At 44.9% G+C, this 13591-nt stretch overlaps 1 protein-coding gene across 1 annotated transcript in view; it reads right to left on the bottom strand.

The window, feature by feature from the left end:
* ACBD3 (acyl-CoA binding domain containing 3) overlaps positions 1–13591 on the bottom strand; it is a 62674-nt gene that overhangs the window by 16191 nt on the left and 32892 nt on the right. The window contains exons 2-3 of the mRNA XM_002717482.5: positions 5065–5206; positions 4313–4453 (exon numbers count right to left, since the gene is read on the bottom strand). Coding sequence (XP_002717528.1) covers positions 4313–4453; positions 5065–5206 — 283 coding nt within the window. The remainder of the gene's footprint in view (positions 1–4312; positions 4454–5064; positions 5207–13591) is intronic.

Below are 13591 nucleotides of genomic sequence, written 5' to 3'. Positions count from 1 at the left end.
TGTGGTTTCTTTTCTCATTCCAGAAAAGCATCCATTTGGGTACCTAATTTTCTATTCCTTTTCTTAAGCACCACTCTCTCCCCCACGGTGGTATATAAGTGTCAGACCCCACAAAGTCTAGACGTGCCCTTGCTTGGGCATATTTCAGAGACACCCCGGAAGAGCACAGAACCAAAGCCACAAACCAGACTTCCGGGATGGCTCCGCCTGCCACTCGTCCTGCAACCACCGCAAGCTTTCTTTCCAGCTCCAACCCACGGTCTCCTGCAGCGCAGCCTTCCTATACCTGCACGTGAGCTCCCCAGAGCAAGCTGCGGCTCACCTGTGCTGTCTTCCACTCCTTACATGGTGTCTGGGGTCACCGAGTTGCTCTCTAGAAAAGTGGCAACAATGGGGCCGGCACTGTGGCATAGCAGGTAAAGCTGATGTCTGCAGTGCTGGCATCCCATATGGGTGCCAGTTCAAGTCCTGGCTGCTCCTCTTCCAATCTAGCTTCCTGTAAGGGCTTAGGAAAGCAGCAGAAGATGGCCCAAGTGCTTGGGCCCCTGCACCCACTTGGGAGACCAGGAAGAAGTTCCTGATTGGCTCAGCTCCAGTGGTTGCAGCCATTTTGGGGAGTGAATAGCAGATGGAAGACCTTTCTCTCTCCCTCTGTAACTCTCTCAAAATAAATTAATAAAAATCTTTTTAAGTGTGTGAGTTATTACCTACAGAAAGGAAAGCAGAATTAAAGGTTAGAGTTTGATTGTGTTTCATAGTTATAAGCTTTAAAAATGTAATTTCAGAAATATAAAAATATTCCATATAATGAAAACAGCTGGACTTTTAGTTGTAGCCCTTACCTAGCTTTTGCAAACTCCCACAAATGCCCATTTCCAAAATGAACAGACTGCTGCACTAGGAATGAACATCTTATGGGTCTAAGAGTGGGCTGGATTACAGGGAGGTTGAAGAAAGGATGAATTTCTAAGGATTCTCAGAAGACACTATTTCTTGGTCCTACTATGACGATTATGTGCTGTTATCTCTCTCTCCCCTCCCCCCCAAATTCCCATGATTACCAAACCTGAGCCACAACCAAGGCTCCAAATACAGCAATAACAAGATCTACTTTTACTATGTCATACCTCGTCCAGGACATGAAGTTTCATAAGCCAGAGCTTAAGCTTCAGGATGGATGAAATGATTTAAAAGAATTCTATGTGAACTAGTCTCAAATGCTTTTAAAAAATTCTATATGGATTAAATCCCACAACAGAAGTATATTTTAAAGGAAAAATATTTTTATATGCATTTATATTTTCATCTTGAGTAGTTTTTTGATTAAAGGGACATCATTCCATTCTGATAAGTATTAATTTTTTCTTTGAATTAAAAAATAATCAGGGCTGGCTCTGTGGTATAGTGGGTTAAGCATCTGCCTGCAGTGCCGGCAACCCATATTAGTGCCAGTTCAAGTCCCTGATGCTCCACTTTGGATCCAGCTGCCTGCTGATGGCTTAAGTGCTTGGGCCCTGTCCCCACAAGGGGGACTCAGAAGAAGATCCTGGGTTTGGATCAGCCCAGCTCTGGCCACTGCAGCCATTTGAGGAGTAAAATAGCAGATGGAAGACCTTTCTCTCCATCTCTCCCTCTCTCTATCCGTAACTCTGCCTCTCAAGTAAATAAACAAATCTTCCTTTAGGAGTAGGCAGTTAGCCTACTGGTTAAGATGCTTATGTCCTACATTGGAATGCCTGGGTTTGATTCTGGGCTCTGGCTCCTGACTCCAGCTTCCTGCCAATGTAGATCCTGGCAAGCAGTGATGAGGACTGCAGTAACTGAGTTCTCACCACCTACCTAGGAGACCTGGGTTATGTTCTTAACTCCTGGCTCCAGCCTAGACTTGGTCATTGCTGGCCGCTGCGGAATCAATCAGCAGGTGGGAGTTCTGTTTCTTAATTAAAAGGGGGTTAGGGGGAGGCACACTGTGGTACAGCAGGAGAAGCTGCTACCTGTGATGCTGGAGTCCCATGAGGGCCAGTTTGAGTCCTAGCTGCTGTACTTCTGATCTGCCTCCCTGCTCATGCACCTGGAAAAGCAGCAGCAGATGACTCAAATACTTGGGCCTCTGCCACCCATGTGGAAGACTGGGTACAGTTCCCTCTCTCCTTTTCTCTCTCCAACTCTACCATTCAAATAAGTCAACTAAAATTTTTCAAATTCTTCTTGAAAAGGGCAGGACCAGGCCGGCGCCGTGGCTCAATAGGCTAATCCTCCACCTTGCGGCGCCGGCACACCGGGTTCTAGTCCCGGTCGGGGCGCCGGATTCTGTCCCGGTTGCCCCTCTTCCAGGCCAGCTCTCTGCTATGGCCAGGGAGTGCAGTGGAGGATGGCCCAGGTGCTTGGGCCCTGCACCCCATGGGAGACCAGGAAAAGCACCTGGATCCTGGCTCCTGCCATCGGATCAGCGCGGTGCGCCGGCTGCAGTGGCGGCCATTGGAGGGTGAACCAACGGCAAAGAAAGACCTTTCTCTCTGTCTCTCTCTCTCACTGTCCACTCTGCCTGTCAAAAAAAAAAAAAAAAAAAAAAAAAAAAAAAAAAAAGAAAAGGGCAGGACCTCCAACTACAAACAGTCCATAGTCTGTTTGGTTCAGTGGTTGAAATGCTGCTTGGGACCCCATATTCCATATATTCAGGTGCCCGAGTTCAAGTCCTAGCTCTGCTCCCAATCCCAGCTTCCTATTATTGTACATCCAAGGAGGCAGCAGGTAATGGCTCAAGTACTTGAGTCCCTACCATCCACATAGGAGAGACCTGGAATGAATTCCTGGCTACTGGACATAGGCTCAGCCGTAGCTGCTGCAGGCACATGGAGAGTGAACCAGCAGATAGAAAATCTTTATATGTATCTCAAATAAACTGACAAACATTTTTCCTTTGGATAAACGTTTTCTGAGATTATAATTAACCTTTTTCCTATCCTATTAAACAGGAATAAATTATATCTATGATTCTGTCTTTTAAGTCTCAGGGGTTAGAACTACAAGCATAAATACTACATTATGCCATAATGGAGAAGTTTATCTTCATATTAACTGACTTCCAGGCTTTTAATAATTTGAGTTTATTTTTCCTCCCTCATTTATTAGGCTATTAACTCTTTTTTTTTTTTTTGACAGGCAGAGTTAGTGAGAGAGAGAGAGAGAGAGACAGAGAGACAGAGAGAAAGGTCTTCCTTCCATTGGTTCACTCCCCAAATGGCTGCTATGGCCAGCGCACTGCGCCGATCTGAAGCCAGGAGCCAGGTGCTTCCTCCTGGTCTCCCATGCGGGTGCAGGGCCCAAGCACCTGGGCCGTCCTCCACTGCCCTCCCGGGCCACAGCAGAGAGCTGGACTGGAAGAGGAGCAACCGGGACAGAACTGGCGCCCCGACTGGGACTAGAACCCAGGATGCCAGCACCACAGGCGGAGGATTAGCCAAGTAAGCCACGGCGCCGGCAGGCTATTTACTCTCTTAATCTGTATTTCTAGTCTAGGGTAAGGTTGGAAACCAGAAGACAAACAGCTGTGAAAGTATAATATGAGGAAGAACTGATTTTATAGCACTGTTACCTAGAAACTTTAGTCAAAGTTGTTGAAAATATAATTTCTACATCAGGGGTGGTAAATCTTTTCTCTGCCCATGACTATTTGGATATTATTAATTTTGGGTCATACAAAATTATCAGCTTAAAAATTAGCCTTCTATAGATTTATTGATTTTGAGTCCCACCTCTGGCTGCTTTAGGCAGGACCAGAGCAAAAGATTTTGACCATCCCTGTTCTAGCAACATACATGTTAACCATAATTCTGATTTACATCACAACAGAAAATCCCATAAACATGAACAGTCCATTTAGCAACTCTTCTTCCAAGCCTAGGAAAAATAAATAAGCCAACTGGAAGCCAAAGTCAATATGAATATTAGGCCTAGCATGTGGCATAACACCATGAAATGGAGCGTGATTACACTAGAAACTCAAGGGAGACTGCAGCAAGGGTGTGGTGAGACCAGGGGATAGGGAGGAAGGAGTGGTTCAGTTGAAAGTGGAGTGTGATCAGTAACCAATAAGATAAAAGGAATGCTGTCATGCTGGATGGGAGGTTCCTTTTAAAGGTACAGCCAGAAGGAAGCACCCTCCCTTCTCCAAACCTCATAATCAGGAAGTTTTAACCACTGTCACAGTGAGACCCAAGGGAAGACACAGGGTCAAGAACACACTATAAAACAGTATCATCAGTATAATAGGTTGCACAGGGGAAAAATATTCTGTGCCCTCAAATGTCACCTTTTTTTTTCTTGCTCTTCCTTCTCGATCTTGTGGGATGCAACATATGTTGAAAAGAGATGGCAACACCTATTTAGGAGCTTGACAAACCCTACCATGGCATCCTCTTTAGACATGTTTCCTAGGGCCGCCCACTCTCTCCTGAAAGGAATAAAAGCAAAGTTACCTCCCCTTACAGAGTGAGAACCTAAATGAATTTAAACCTAAATGTGAACAGTTCTCAATTACGATTAAAATGACTACACACTAAGCAAAATGATCCCAACTTCAAGTTTCAAAAAGCATATGCAGATTTACTAAATTAGGCCACATACTGTCCAACTGAATTTAGCTATATTGCTGATAATTCCAATATAGCAAAGATTATCAATGCTTTAATTTTCTTATATTTTAGTCTTAACAAAATACATTCAATGTACCATTTTTGTTACAACTTTATGTCCCAATAAGGTCATCAACTAATATGTATTTTTAAATGGCTGCTGTTTATATTATTTAGGAAGAGTCAAATGAAGCTGTACTTGTCTTCTGTGCATAATCAGATGAGTAAACTTCTTCCACAATATTTAGCCATAAACATCTCCAAGTCAAAAACAGATAAACATGTGAGGTCTCCAAAAGCTGCAAACAAAAATGTTTGTTTTAGTTCTTATTCTAGGCTAATGAACCAGCTATTTATATGTTACCAATTGACACTGTACCCCTATCTAATACTATTCTCATTAAATTCAATATACAAAAAACATTGTTACCTCCTGTCATTCCCCAACACATCAAAGAATCCAACCTCAGGACAAGTGTCTGGATTATATGGACCCATAAGAACCTGCTTATGCAGTGCTACAAGCTTCAGTTTCTCTTCATAAGTTGGATGAAATGCTTTGCCATCTTTTTCTGTAAAAGAAATACAAAGAAAAAATTCGGCACTGGCAAAATAACAATATTCAGCATAATATATTAATGGTTTGCGATAAGGTGTGTCACAACTGCCTGTAGTAAATAGTATTATAGAGAAATTTATTTCAAGTACTAAATTTTAGTACAGCCCAAGATAGAAACCCTTTATGCTATATTACTTATTTGGAAGACTGAGATCTCCAATCTTTTGGTTTATTCTCCAAATGTTGGCAATAGCCAGCCAGCCAAGTGCCAGGAACTCAATCTCAGTCTCCCACATGGGTGGCAGGAACTCAACTACTTGGACCGTCTCCTGGGGCCTCCGAGAATGCACATTAGTGGGAACCTGGAAGCCGGAGTTGAGCTGGAACTTGAATCCAGACCCTCTGACAGAAGATACAGGTGTCCCAAGTGGCATCTAAACCACCACACCAAATGCCAGCCCCTGAATTATTCTTTATTTTGATGAAGCTAACTACCAACACGTATATTAAAGCTACTATAGAAAAACCCATCTGTCAGGCTATAGTCAGGCACATGTATACAAGTCTACACTTGACATCTTTTATTAAAAATGATGTGCAATAATCACTTTTAACAGGTTCATCATACAAAACAGACTACACACATTTTGAATGGCTTTATTCAAAATGTATCCATCTCCCTGAGGCAGTGTAAGTGGCAGTAGGAAGTTTGGAACCAGGAGGTCTGTCCTCACTAAGACCACATAACTACTTATTTTGTTCATCAATAAATTGTGGGTTACACTTCTACTTCAGAGGTAATAAGATATTATTAGATCCTTTGCCTGCCTTCATACTATAGTTAGTTCCAGCAGTTTTCTGTATGGGCAACTAAGAGCAAACCCAGTTTGACCTGTAAAGACTGAACTACCAACAACATCAAAAGCAATATGAAATTAGGTGCTGGCAAAAATGGAAAATCCTTGAAAAGCAGTACTGTTTTTTTTTTTTTTCCATAAATGGCAGTATTAATTACTGGTTGATTTCAATGATAACCAGACTCTACTAAATTTCCAAAACAGGGGTGGAAGTGTAGGAAGAGGAATAAAAAAGTAATAAAAATGGCTTACAGGGGCTGGCGCCTAGGCGCAATAAGTTAATCCTCTGCCTACGGCGCCAGCATCCCATATTGGCACCAGTTCTAGTCCTAGGTGCTCCTCTTCTAATCCAGTTCTCTGCTATGGCCTGGGAAAGCAGAAGACGGCCCAAGTCCTCGGGTCCCTGCACCTACTTGGGAGACTGGGAAGGGGCACCTGGCTCCTGGCTTCGGATCGGCACAGCTCTGGCCGTTGCAGCCATTTGGGGAGTGAACCACGGAAGGAAGACCTTTCTCTCTGTCTCTCCCTCTCACTGTCTGTAACTCTACCTCTCAAATAAATAAAATCTTAAAAAAAAAAAAAAAGGCTTAGAAGTTTCATTCATGACACAGTGGTGACCAAATAAAATGTAATCAACAATGGAGATGCATATTCAGTTCTGAGCACTAGACAAGGCCCTGTGTCCTCCAAGACCATGGCTGTTTCCTCCTACAAGTCCTTCCTGCAGCTGAGTGTCACTCAGGAAAAACCTATTTGAGGCAGTTTGTACGACTGAATGCCCAATACCTCTGGTGAGACGGCATTTGTGCTAATAAAACTCTATGTACAAGTTGCCTTTTTACCTGAGAAGGTAGATATTAGCCCATACTCTTCAAGCTACATTACAATAACTGGAAAAAAATTCTTTATCAGAAATCTCTGTGGAAATCCTACAAGAGGTAGGAATATAGCCTGATAGAAGGATAGGTAGAACCAAGACCCATTCAGGTACAAAGGCTTCATAATAATACAGTGTTCCCTAAAATGGCATGCAAAGGAAGGCATAAAGCCACTGAGAACTACGTTCCTTAGGTACCAACTCATTCAATATCATTAGTCTCCATGAAATATTCCCATTTTGCCAGTGCAAAACCAGAGACCAAATATCATTTTGGGCCAGACTTAAAGGCCATCAATCAAACTGTAAGACATACATCACATGGTGCCATATTCTTAAACCTCACTCAACCCTTTGGGGACTGTGTTGGTTCACAGTCTCGTATTTGAAAGATACCATTACTGTATTCCCATGAGAGTCTTGAGTCCCAAAAACTGTTTGCTTTTGAGTGGCATAATCCAGAAACTAATATGAAGCAATAAATAACGTTGTTGGATGATGCTCCCACAAGAATTAAAAAATTCTTTGAATGCCATCTTTGAGAGAAGCTCTGGTTAAGGATTTAAGGGTATTCCAACTTAATGAGGGCATTTAACTCCAATATATAATGACATTCTGATTGCTAGTAAAACTAACGAAACTGCAGATCAGGACCGCCGCTGTGGCACAGTGGATTAGGCTGGCCCCTGCAGCACTCACATCCCAGATAGGCACTAGTTTGACTCTCAGCTGCTCCCCTTCTGATCAAGCTCCCTGCTAATGCACTTGGGAAAGCAGCAGAGGATGGCCAAGTGCTTGGGCTCCTGTACCCACATGGGAGACCCAAAAGAAGCTCCTGGCTCCTGGCCTAGCCCCAGCCATTTCCATTGTTTGGGGAGTGAACCAATAGATGGAAAACCTCTCTGTCTCTCCCTAACTCTGCCTCTGAAATAGATAAAATAAACCTTAAAAAGTAACTGTAGATAGATCAAAACACAATTCTGACCCCAAATTTCTAGGCACACTAAGTATATAAATTTTGAAAAGAAAGGCACAGGGGGCTAGTGTTGCAGTGCAGCTGGTTAAACCAGTGCTTGAGATTCCAGACATATATGGGAGTGCTGGTTCAAGTCCCACTTCACTTTTTTTTTTTTTTTTTTTTTTGACAGGCAGAGTGGACAGTGAGAGAGAGAGACAGAGAGAGAAAGGTCTTCCTTTGCCGTTGGTTCACCCTCCAATGGCCGCCGCTGCAGCCGGCGCACCGCGCTGATCCGATGGCAGGAGCCAGGAGCCAGGTGCTTTTCCTGGTCTCCCATGGGGTGCAGGGCCCAAGCACCTGGGCCATCCTCCACTGCACTCCCTGGCCACAGCAGAGAGCTGGCCTGGAAGAGGGGCAACCGGGACAGAATCCGGCGCCCCGACCGGGACTAGAACCCGGTGTGCCGGCGCCGCAAGGTGGAGGATTAGCCTATTGAGCCACGGCGCCGGCTCCCCACTTCACTTCTAATCCAGCTCCCTGCTAAAGTGCCTGGGAAGGCATCAGAAGATGATCCAAGTACTTAGCTCCTGCCAACCTATGTGGGAGACCAGATGGAGTTCCTAGCTCCTGGCTTCAATCTGGCCCACTTGTGGCTGTTGTGGTCATTTGGAGAGTGAACCACTGGAAGGGAGATCTCTCTGTCTCTCCCTCCCAGTCATTATACCTTTCAAATAAACAATTTGTTAAAAAAGATTTATTTATTTGAAAGGCAAAGTGAAAGAGACAGAGAGACAAGACAGAGATCTTCTAGCCGCTGGTTCACTCCCCCAGATGGCTGCCAACAGCCAGAGCTGGGCCAGGACAAAGCCACGAGCTAGGAGCTTCTTTCAGATCTCCCACGTGGATGCAGGAGCCCAAGCACTTGGGTCATCTGCTGCTGCTTTCGTAGGCCATTAGCAGGGAGCTGGATTAGAAGTGGAGCATCTAGGGCTTGAACTAGTGCCTATATGGGATACCAGTGTCACAGGTGGGTGGCTTTACCTGCTATATCACAACTATGGGCCCGAAAAAAATAAATCATTAAAAAAGGGGGAAAATTTTTTTTAAATATATGGGCACAGATTTCTTAACCAACTGTAAAATATCTAGGTTTTGAGCTGTCGAAAGAACAAACTACTGCCAGACTGGGAAGAGGCTCTGGATAGAGTGGCCATACCTACCACTAAAAGATAATTACAGGGATTCTTGAGAATGGCCAACACATCTTCCGTTGTATCTGGATTCCCAACTATAGACTCATGACCAAACCCCTATCTGAAGCTCTCAAAGGAAATGATAATGAGCCATTCAGTTGAACTGCAGAATGTCACAGGGCATTCCAACCATAATGGAAAAGCTTCTATCATCCCCAGTCCTTGGTTTCCCAGATATAAGAAAGTCAATTGGGGGCCAGCACTGTGGTATAGCAGGTAAAGTAGCCATATGGGCACCGGTTCACGTCCCAGCTGCTCCACTTCTGATCCAGCTCTCTGTGATGACCTGGGAAAGTAGCAGAAGATGGCCTAAATTCTTGGGCCCCCGGCACCTGCGTGGGAGATCCGGAAGTAGCTTCTGGCTCCCGGTTTTGGATTGGCCTAGCTCCAGCCGTTGTGACCAGTGGGGGAGTGAACCAGCAGACAGAAGACTGCCTCTATATCTCCGTAACTTTGCCTTTCAAATAAATAAATCTTAAAAAAAAAAATAATAATAGAAGTCATTGATTTCTTTCTGTACAAACAGAAGGAATAAGCCTTAGAGTTCTGATATGAAATTTAAGTAACACCAGGAGGCCTGCTGCATGCTTTTTTTTTCTTTTTCCTTTTTTTTATTTGACAGGTAGAGTTATAGACAGTGAGACAGACAGAAAGGTCTTCCTTTTTCCGTTGATTCACTCCCCAAATGGCCGCCATGGCCGGTGCTGCACCGATCCAAAGCCAGGAGCCAGGTGCTTCTTCCTGGTCTCCCATGCTGGTGTAGGGCCCAAGGACTTGGGTCATCTTCTACTGCTTTCCCAGGCCATAGCAGAGAGCTGGATCAGAAGTGGAGCAGCCAGGACTCAAATCGGCGCCCATAATGGGATGCCGGCACTGCAGGCAATGGCTTTACCCACTACACCACAGTGCCAGCCCCCAAGAGAATATTAAAGAACTAAGAAAGGCTGGATCTTTCATAACAAGGAATAATGCTTGTCCCCAAACATCTAATGAAGAGAATCATTGCTCATTTTCATCAGGAAACTCATTAGGGGAGAGACGCAACCCATCACTGGTTATATGAATTTACCATCAGGCTCACATGCACAGAACTATCCCACTGTCATGCAGAATTCTTACTTGTACTAAAGATAATCCCAAAACAGGACCACCTCCAGCAATAAAGGGATCCAAACCCAAGGAGCAGAACCAGAGGATGATTAGCAAATAGATTCTACTGTTAAGCCAAGAGCTAGAGGAAATTATAGATACTTCTTAGTATTTGTAGACACCTTTGTAGTATAGGTTATGACCTTTTCATGCTAAATGGTAAAAGCATCTTAGTTAACAAAAGCTTTATTAAAAAGAAATCATTACCCACATTTTCAATTCAAAATGACAACAGAGAAACTGTGAATAGCCAGTGACCCAAGAAGTGTCTGGAGATCTTGGAAGACACTGGAAAATATGCCTCCTTGATTCCCCAGTCCACTGGGAAGACTGAAAAAACTAACCATATCCTAAAAAAGACAACCGCCAAAATATAACAAGATGCCAACTTCACATGGGATAAAGTTTTGCCAGCTGTACAGCCCCAGCTCCAGCTGCTGCAGCCATTTGGGAACTGAACCAATGGATGGAAGATTCTCTCTCCTCTAACTCTGCCTTTCAAATAAGTAAACATATCTTCACTCACTCACACACACACACACACACACACTCCCTAGAAGGAAGCTCCAAATGGGCTCCTATGAAATACTATATGCGAGACCCTTACTTAAGACTAAATATTATAATCTTGGAATGACCATGTTGTTAAGAGTCAGATATCATAAAATGTGTAACAATCTTTGGGTGCAATTTTGTCACCATAGATAGGTATGCTTCCAGCTGCTTGATGTTCCTCTCTGTTTCCTGAGTCCAGGAGACAAATCACCACCCCGAAGGCCAACTACAATCCAAATGCAAGGGGCTCTACGAAGCTCTTTTGGTGACCAATCTGGCAGTAAACTGTCAAAATGCCCTTCATGGGCCGGCGCCGCGGCTCACTAGGCTAATCCTCCGCCTAGCGGCGCCGGCACACCAGGTTCTAGTCCCGGTCGGGGCGCCGGATTCTGTCCCGGTTGCCCCTCTTCCAGGCCAGCTCTCTGCTGTGGCCAGGGAGTGCAGTGGAGGATGGCCCAGGTGCTTGGGCCCTGCACCCCATGGGAGACCAGGAAAAGCACCTGGCTCCTGGCTCCTGCCATTGGATCAGCGCGGTGCGCCGGCCGCAGCGCGCCGGCCGCGGCGGCCATTGGAGGGTGAACCAACGGCAAAGGAAGACCTTTCTCTCTGTTTCTCTCTCTCACTGTCCACTCTGCCTGTCAAAAAAAAAAAAGCCCTTCATGGACAGGAAGACCCAACAGTCCAAACAACAGTCCGAGCCTACTGAGGATTTCTCCACTAAAAATTACTCTTGTGGGGTAACTCCTGCAAATTAAGCTGCCACTTGTGATGCCAGCATCCCATATCGCAGTACCAGTTTGGGTAGCTGCTGCTCCACCTCAAATCTAGGTTCTTTTAAAAAATAAAAAAATAAAAGATTTATTTATTTATTTGAAAGTCAGGGTTACACAGAGAGAGAGGAGAGGCAGAGAAAGAAAGAGGTCTTCCATCCGATGGTTCACTCCCCAACTGGCCACGACGGCCAGAGCTGCACCGACCTGAAGCCAGGAGCCAGGAGCTTCTTCCAGGTCTCCCACGCGAGTGCAGAAGCCCAAGGACTTGGGCCATCTTCTACTGCTTTCCCAGGCCATAGCAGAGAGCTGGATCGGAAGTGGAGCAGCCGGGTCTCGAACCGGTGCCCATATGGGATGCCGGTGCTTCAGGCCAGGGCTTTAACCCGCTGCACCACAGCACTGTGTCCCAAATCTAGGGTTTTGCTTAATACACCAGGGAAGGTTGCTAAATACAGTCAAAGTACTTGGACCCCTGCCATTTAATGGAAAACCAGGAAGGAGTTCTTAGGCTCCTGGCTTTGGCCTGGCCAGGAGCTAGCTGCTATGGCCATTTGGGGAGTGAACCAGCAAATGGAAGATCTCTCTCCCAAATACATATATAAATCTTTCAGAAAAAAATTAACTCTTATTAACCTTAACTGATCTTAAGCTACTCTTCAAAAATCAAAACCACATGTTAATGACTGACTCACTTGTTGGACTATTTGCTTACCTTCTTACCTTGTAACTAGTACACTAGGCTCACTAGAGAGGATCAATCTATTATCTACTCAGGCATGAAAAAATAATTCCTTGGTAAGAATCTCCCAAGGGGCCAACACTCTAGCTCAGTGGGTTAAGCCGCCACCTGTAGTACCAGCATCCCATATGGGCGTTGGTTCCAGTCCCGACTATTTCCACTTCTGATCAAGCTCCCTACTGGAAAAGCAGCAGAAGATGGCCCAAGTGCTGGGGGCCTTGCACCCGTGTGGGAGACCCGGAAAGAAGGTCCTGGCTCCTTGGTTTTGGCCTGGGCCAGCCCTGGCCACTGGGGCCATTTGGGGAGTAAATCACTGAATGAAAAATGCCTTTCTTGCTCCCCTCTCTCTGTGGCTCTTTCAAATAAGTGAGGTGTTTTTTTTTTTTTAAAGAAGAACCTCCCAAACCCTAGCCAATACTGGAAACCTTACTAATGCCTAAATTTTCAAAATCTGTGTGCTCCACCTGGACATTTTTGTCTGTGGGTTTGGAATATGCCCCTAGATCAATATATGTCTTGACAGCTGGCAGATGGGAAGTATCTGCTTATTAGTGATCCACAACCCTAGTGTTATCCATCATTGGACTAGTTTCTTTCTTTTTAAAGGTTTATTTATTTATTTAAAAGGCGGAGTTATGGAGAGGCAAAGGCAGAGAGAGACAGAGATCTTCCATCTGCTGGTTCACTCCCCAGATGGCCAAAACGGTCAGAGCTGTGCCAATCTGAAGCCAGGAGCCAAGAGCTTCTTCCAGGTCTCCCACACAAGTGCAGAGGCCCAAGGACTTGAGCCATCTTCTACTGCTTTCCCAGGCCATAGCAGAGAGCTGGATCGGAAGTAGAGCAGCGAGGACTTGATCCAGTGCCCATAGGGATGCCAGCACTGCAGGCGGCGGCTTTACTCACTACATCACAGTGCTGGCCCTGGACTAGTTTCTTACAAGAAGCAACTTAGCTCCCTGAACCAGGATTTAACCTGCTCCACGATCTTTTCAGTTGGTTCCTCAAAGGCACTGGATTTTTTCTTCATCTGGGGTTACAAATTTTTCTTCTTGTTCTATGAACTACTGCTTTGCTATTCCTCAAGCCAAGACCTATGGCCCGGGTTAGCAGCAAGTAGTCAGAACAGTTATTACTCCAGTCCCTCAAAATTAAGGATTAAACAACAAAAGAAGAAATCTGTAATCACAAAACCATCCCAACTGGTTGATTCTGTCAATAAGATGCTGAGTTGTCTTGC

Source organism: Oryctolagus cuniculus, chromosome 13 (assembly GCF_964237555.1).
Source record: "Oryctolagus cuniculus chromosome 13, mOryCun1.1, whole genome shotgun sequence".
In the NCBI taxonomy this organism is placed as follows: Eukaryota; Metazoa; Chordata; class Mammalia; order Lagomorpha; family Leporidae; genus Oryctolagus; species Oryctolagus cuniculus.
The sequence above is the reverse complement of the archived record's forward strand: the minus strand, read 5'-3'. Positions and strand labels throughout refer to the sequence as shown.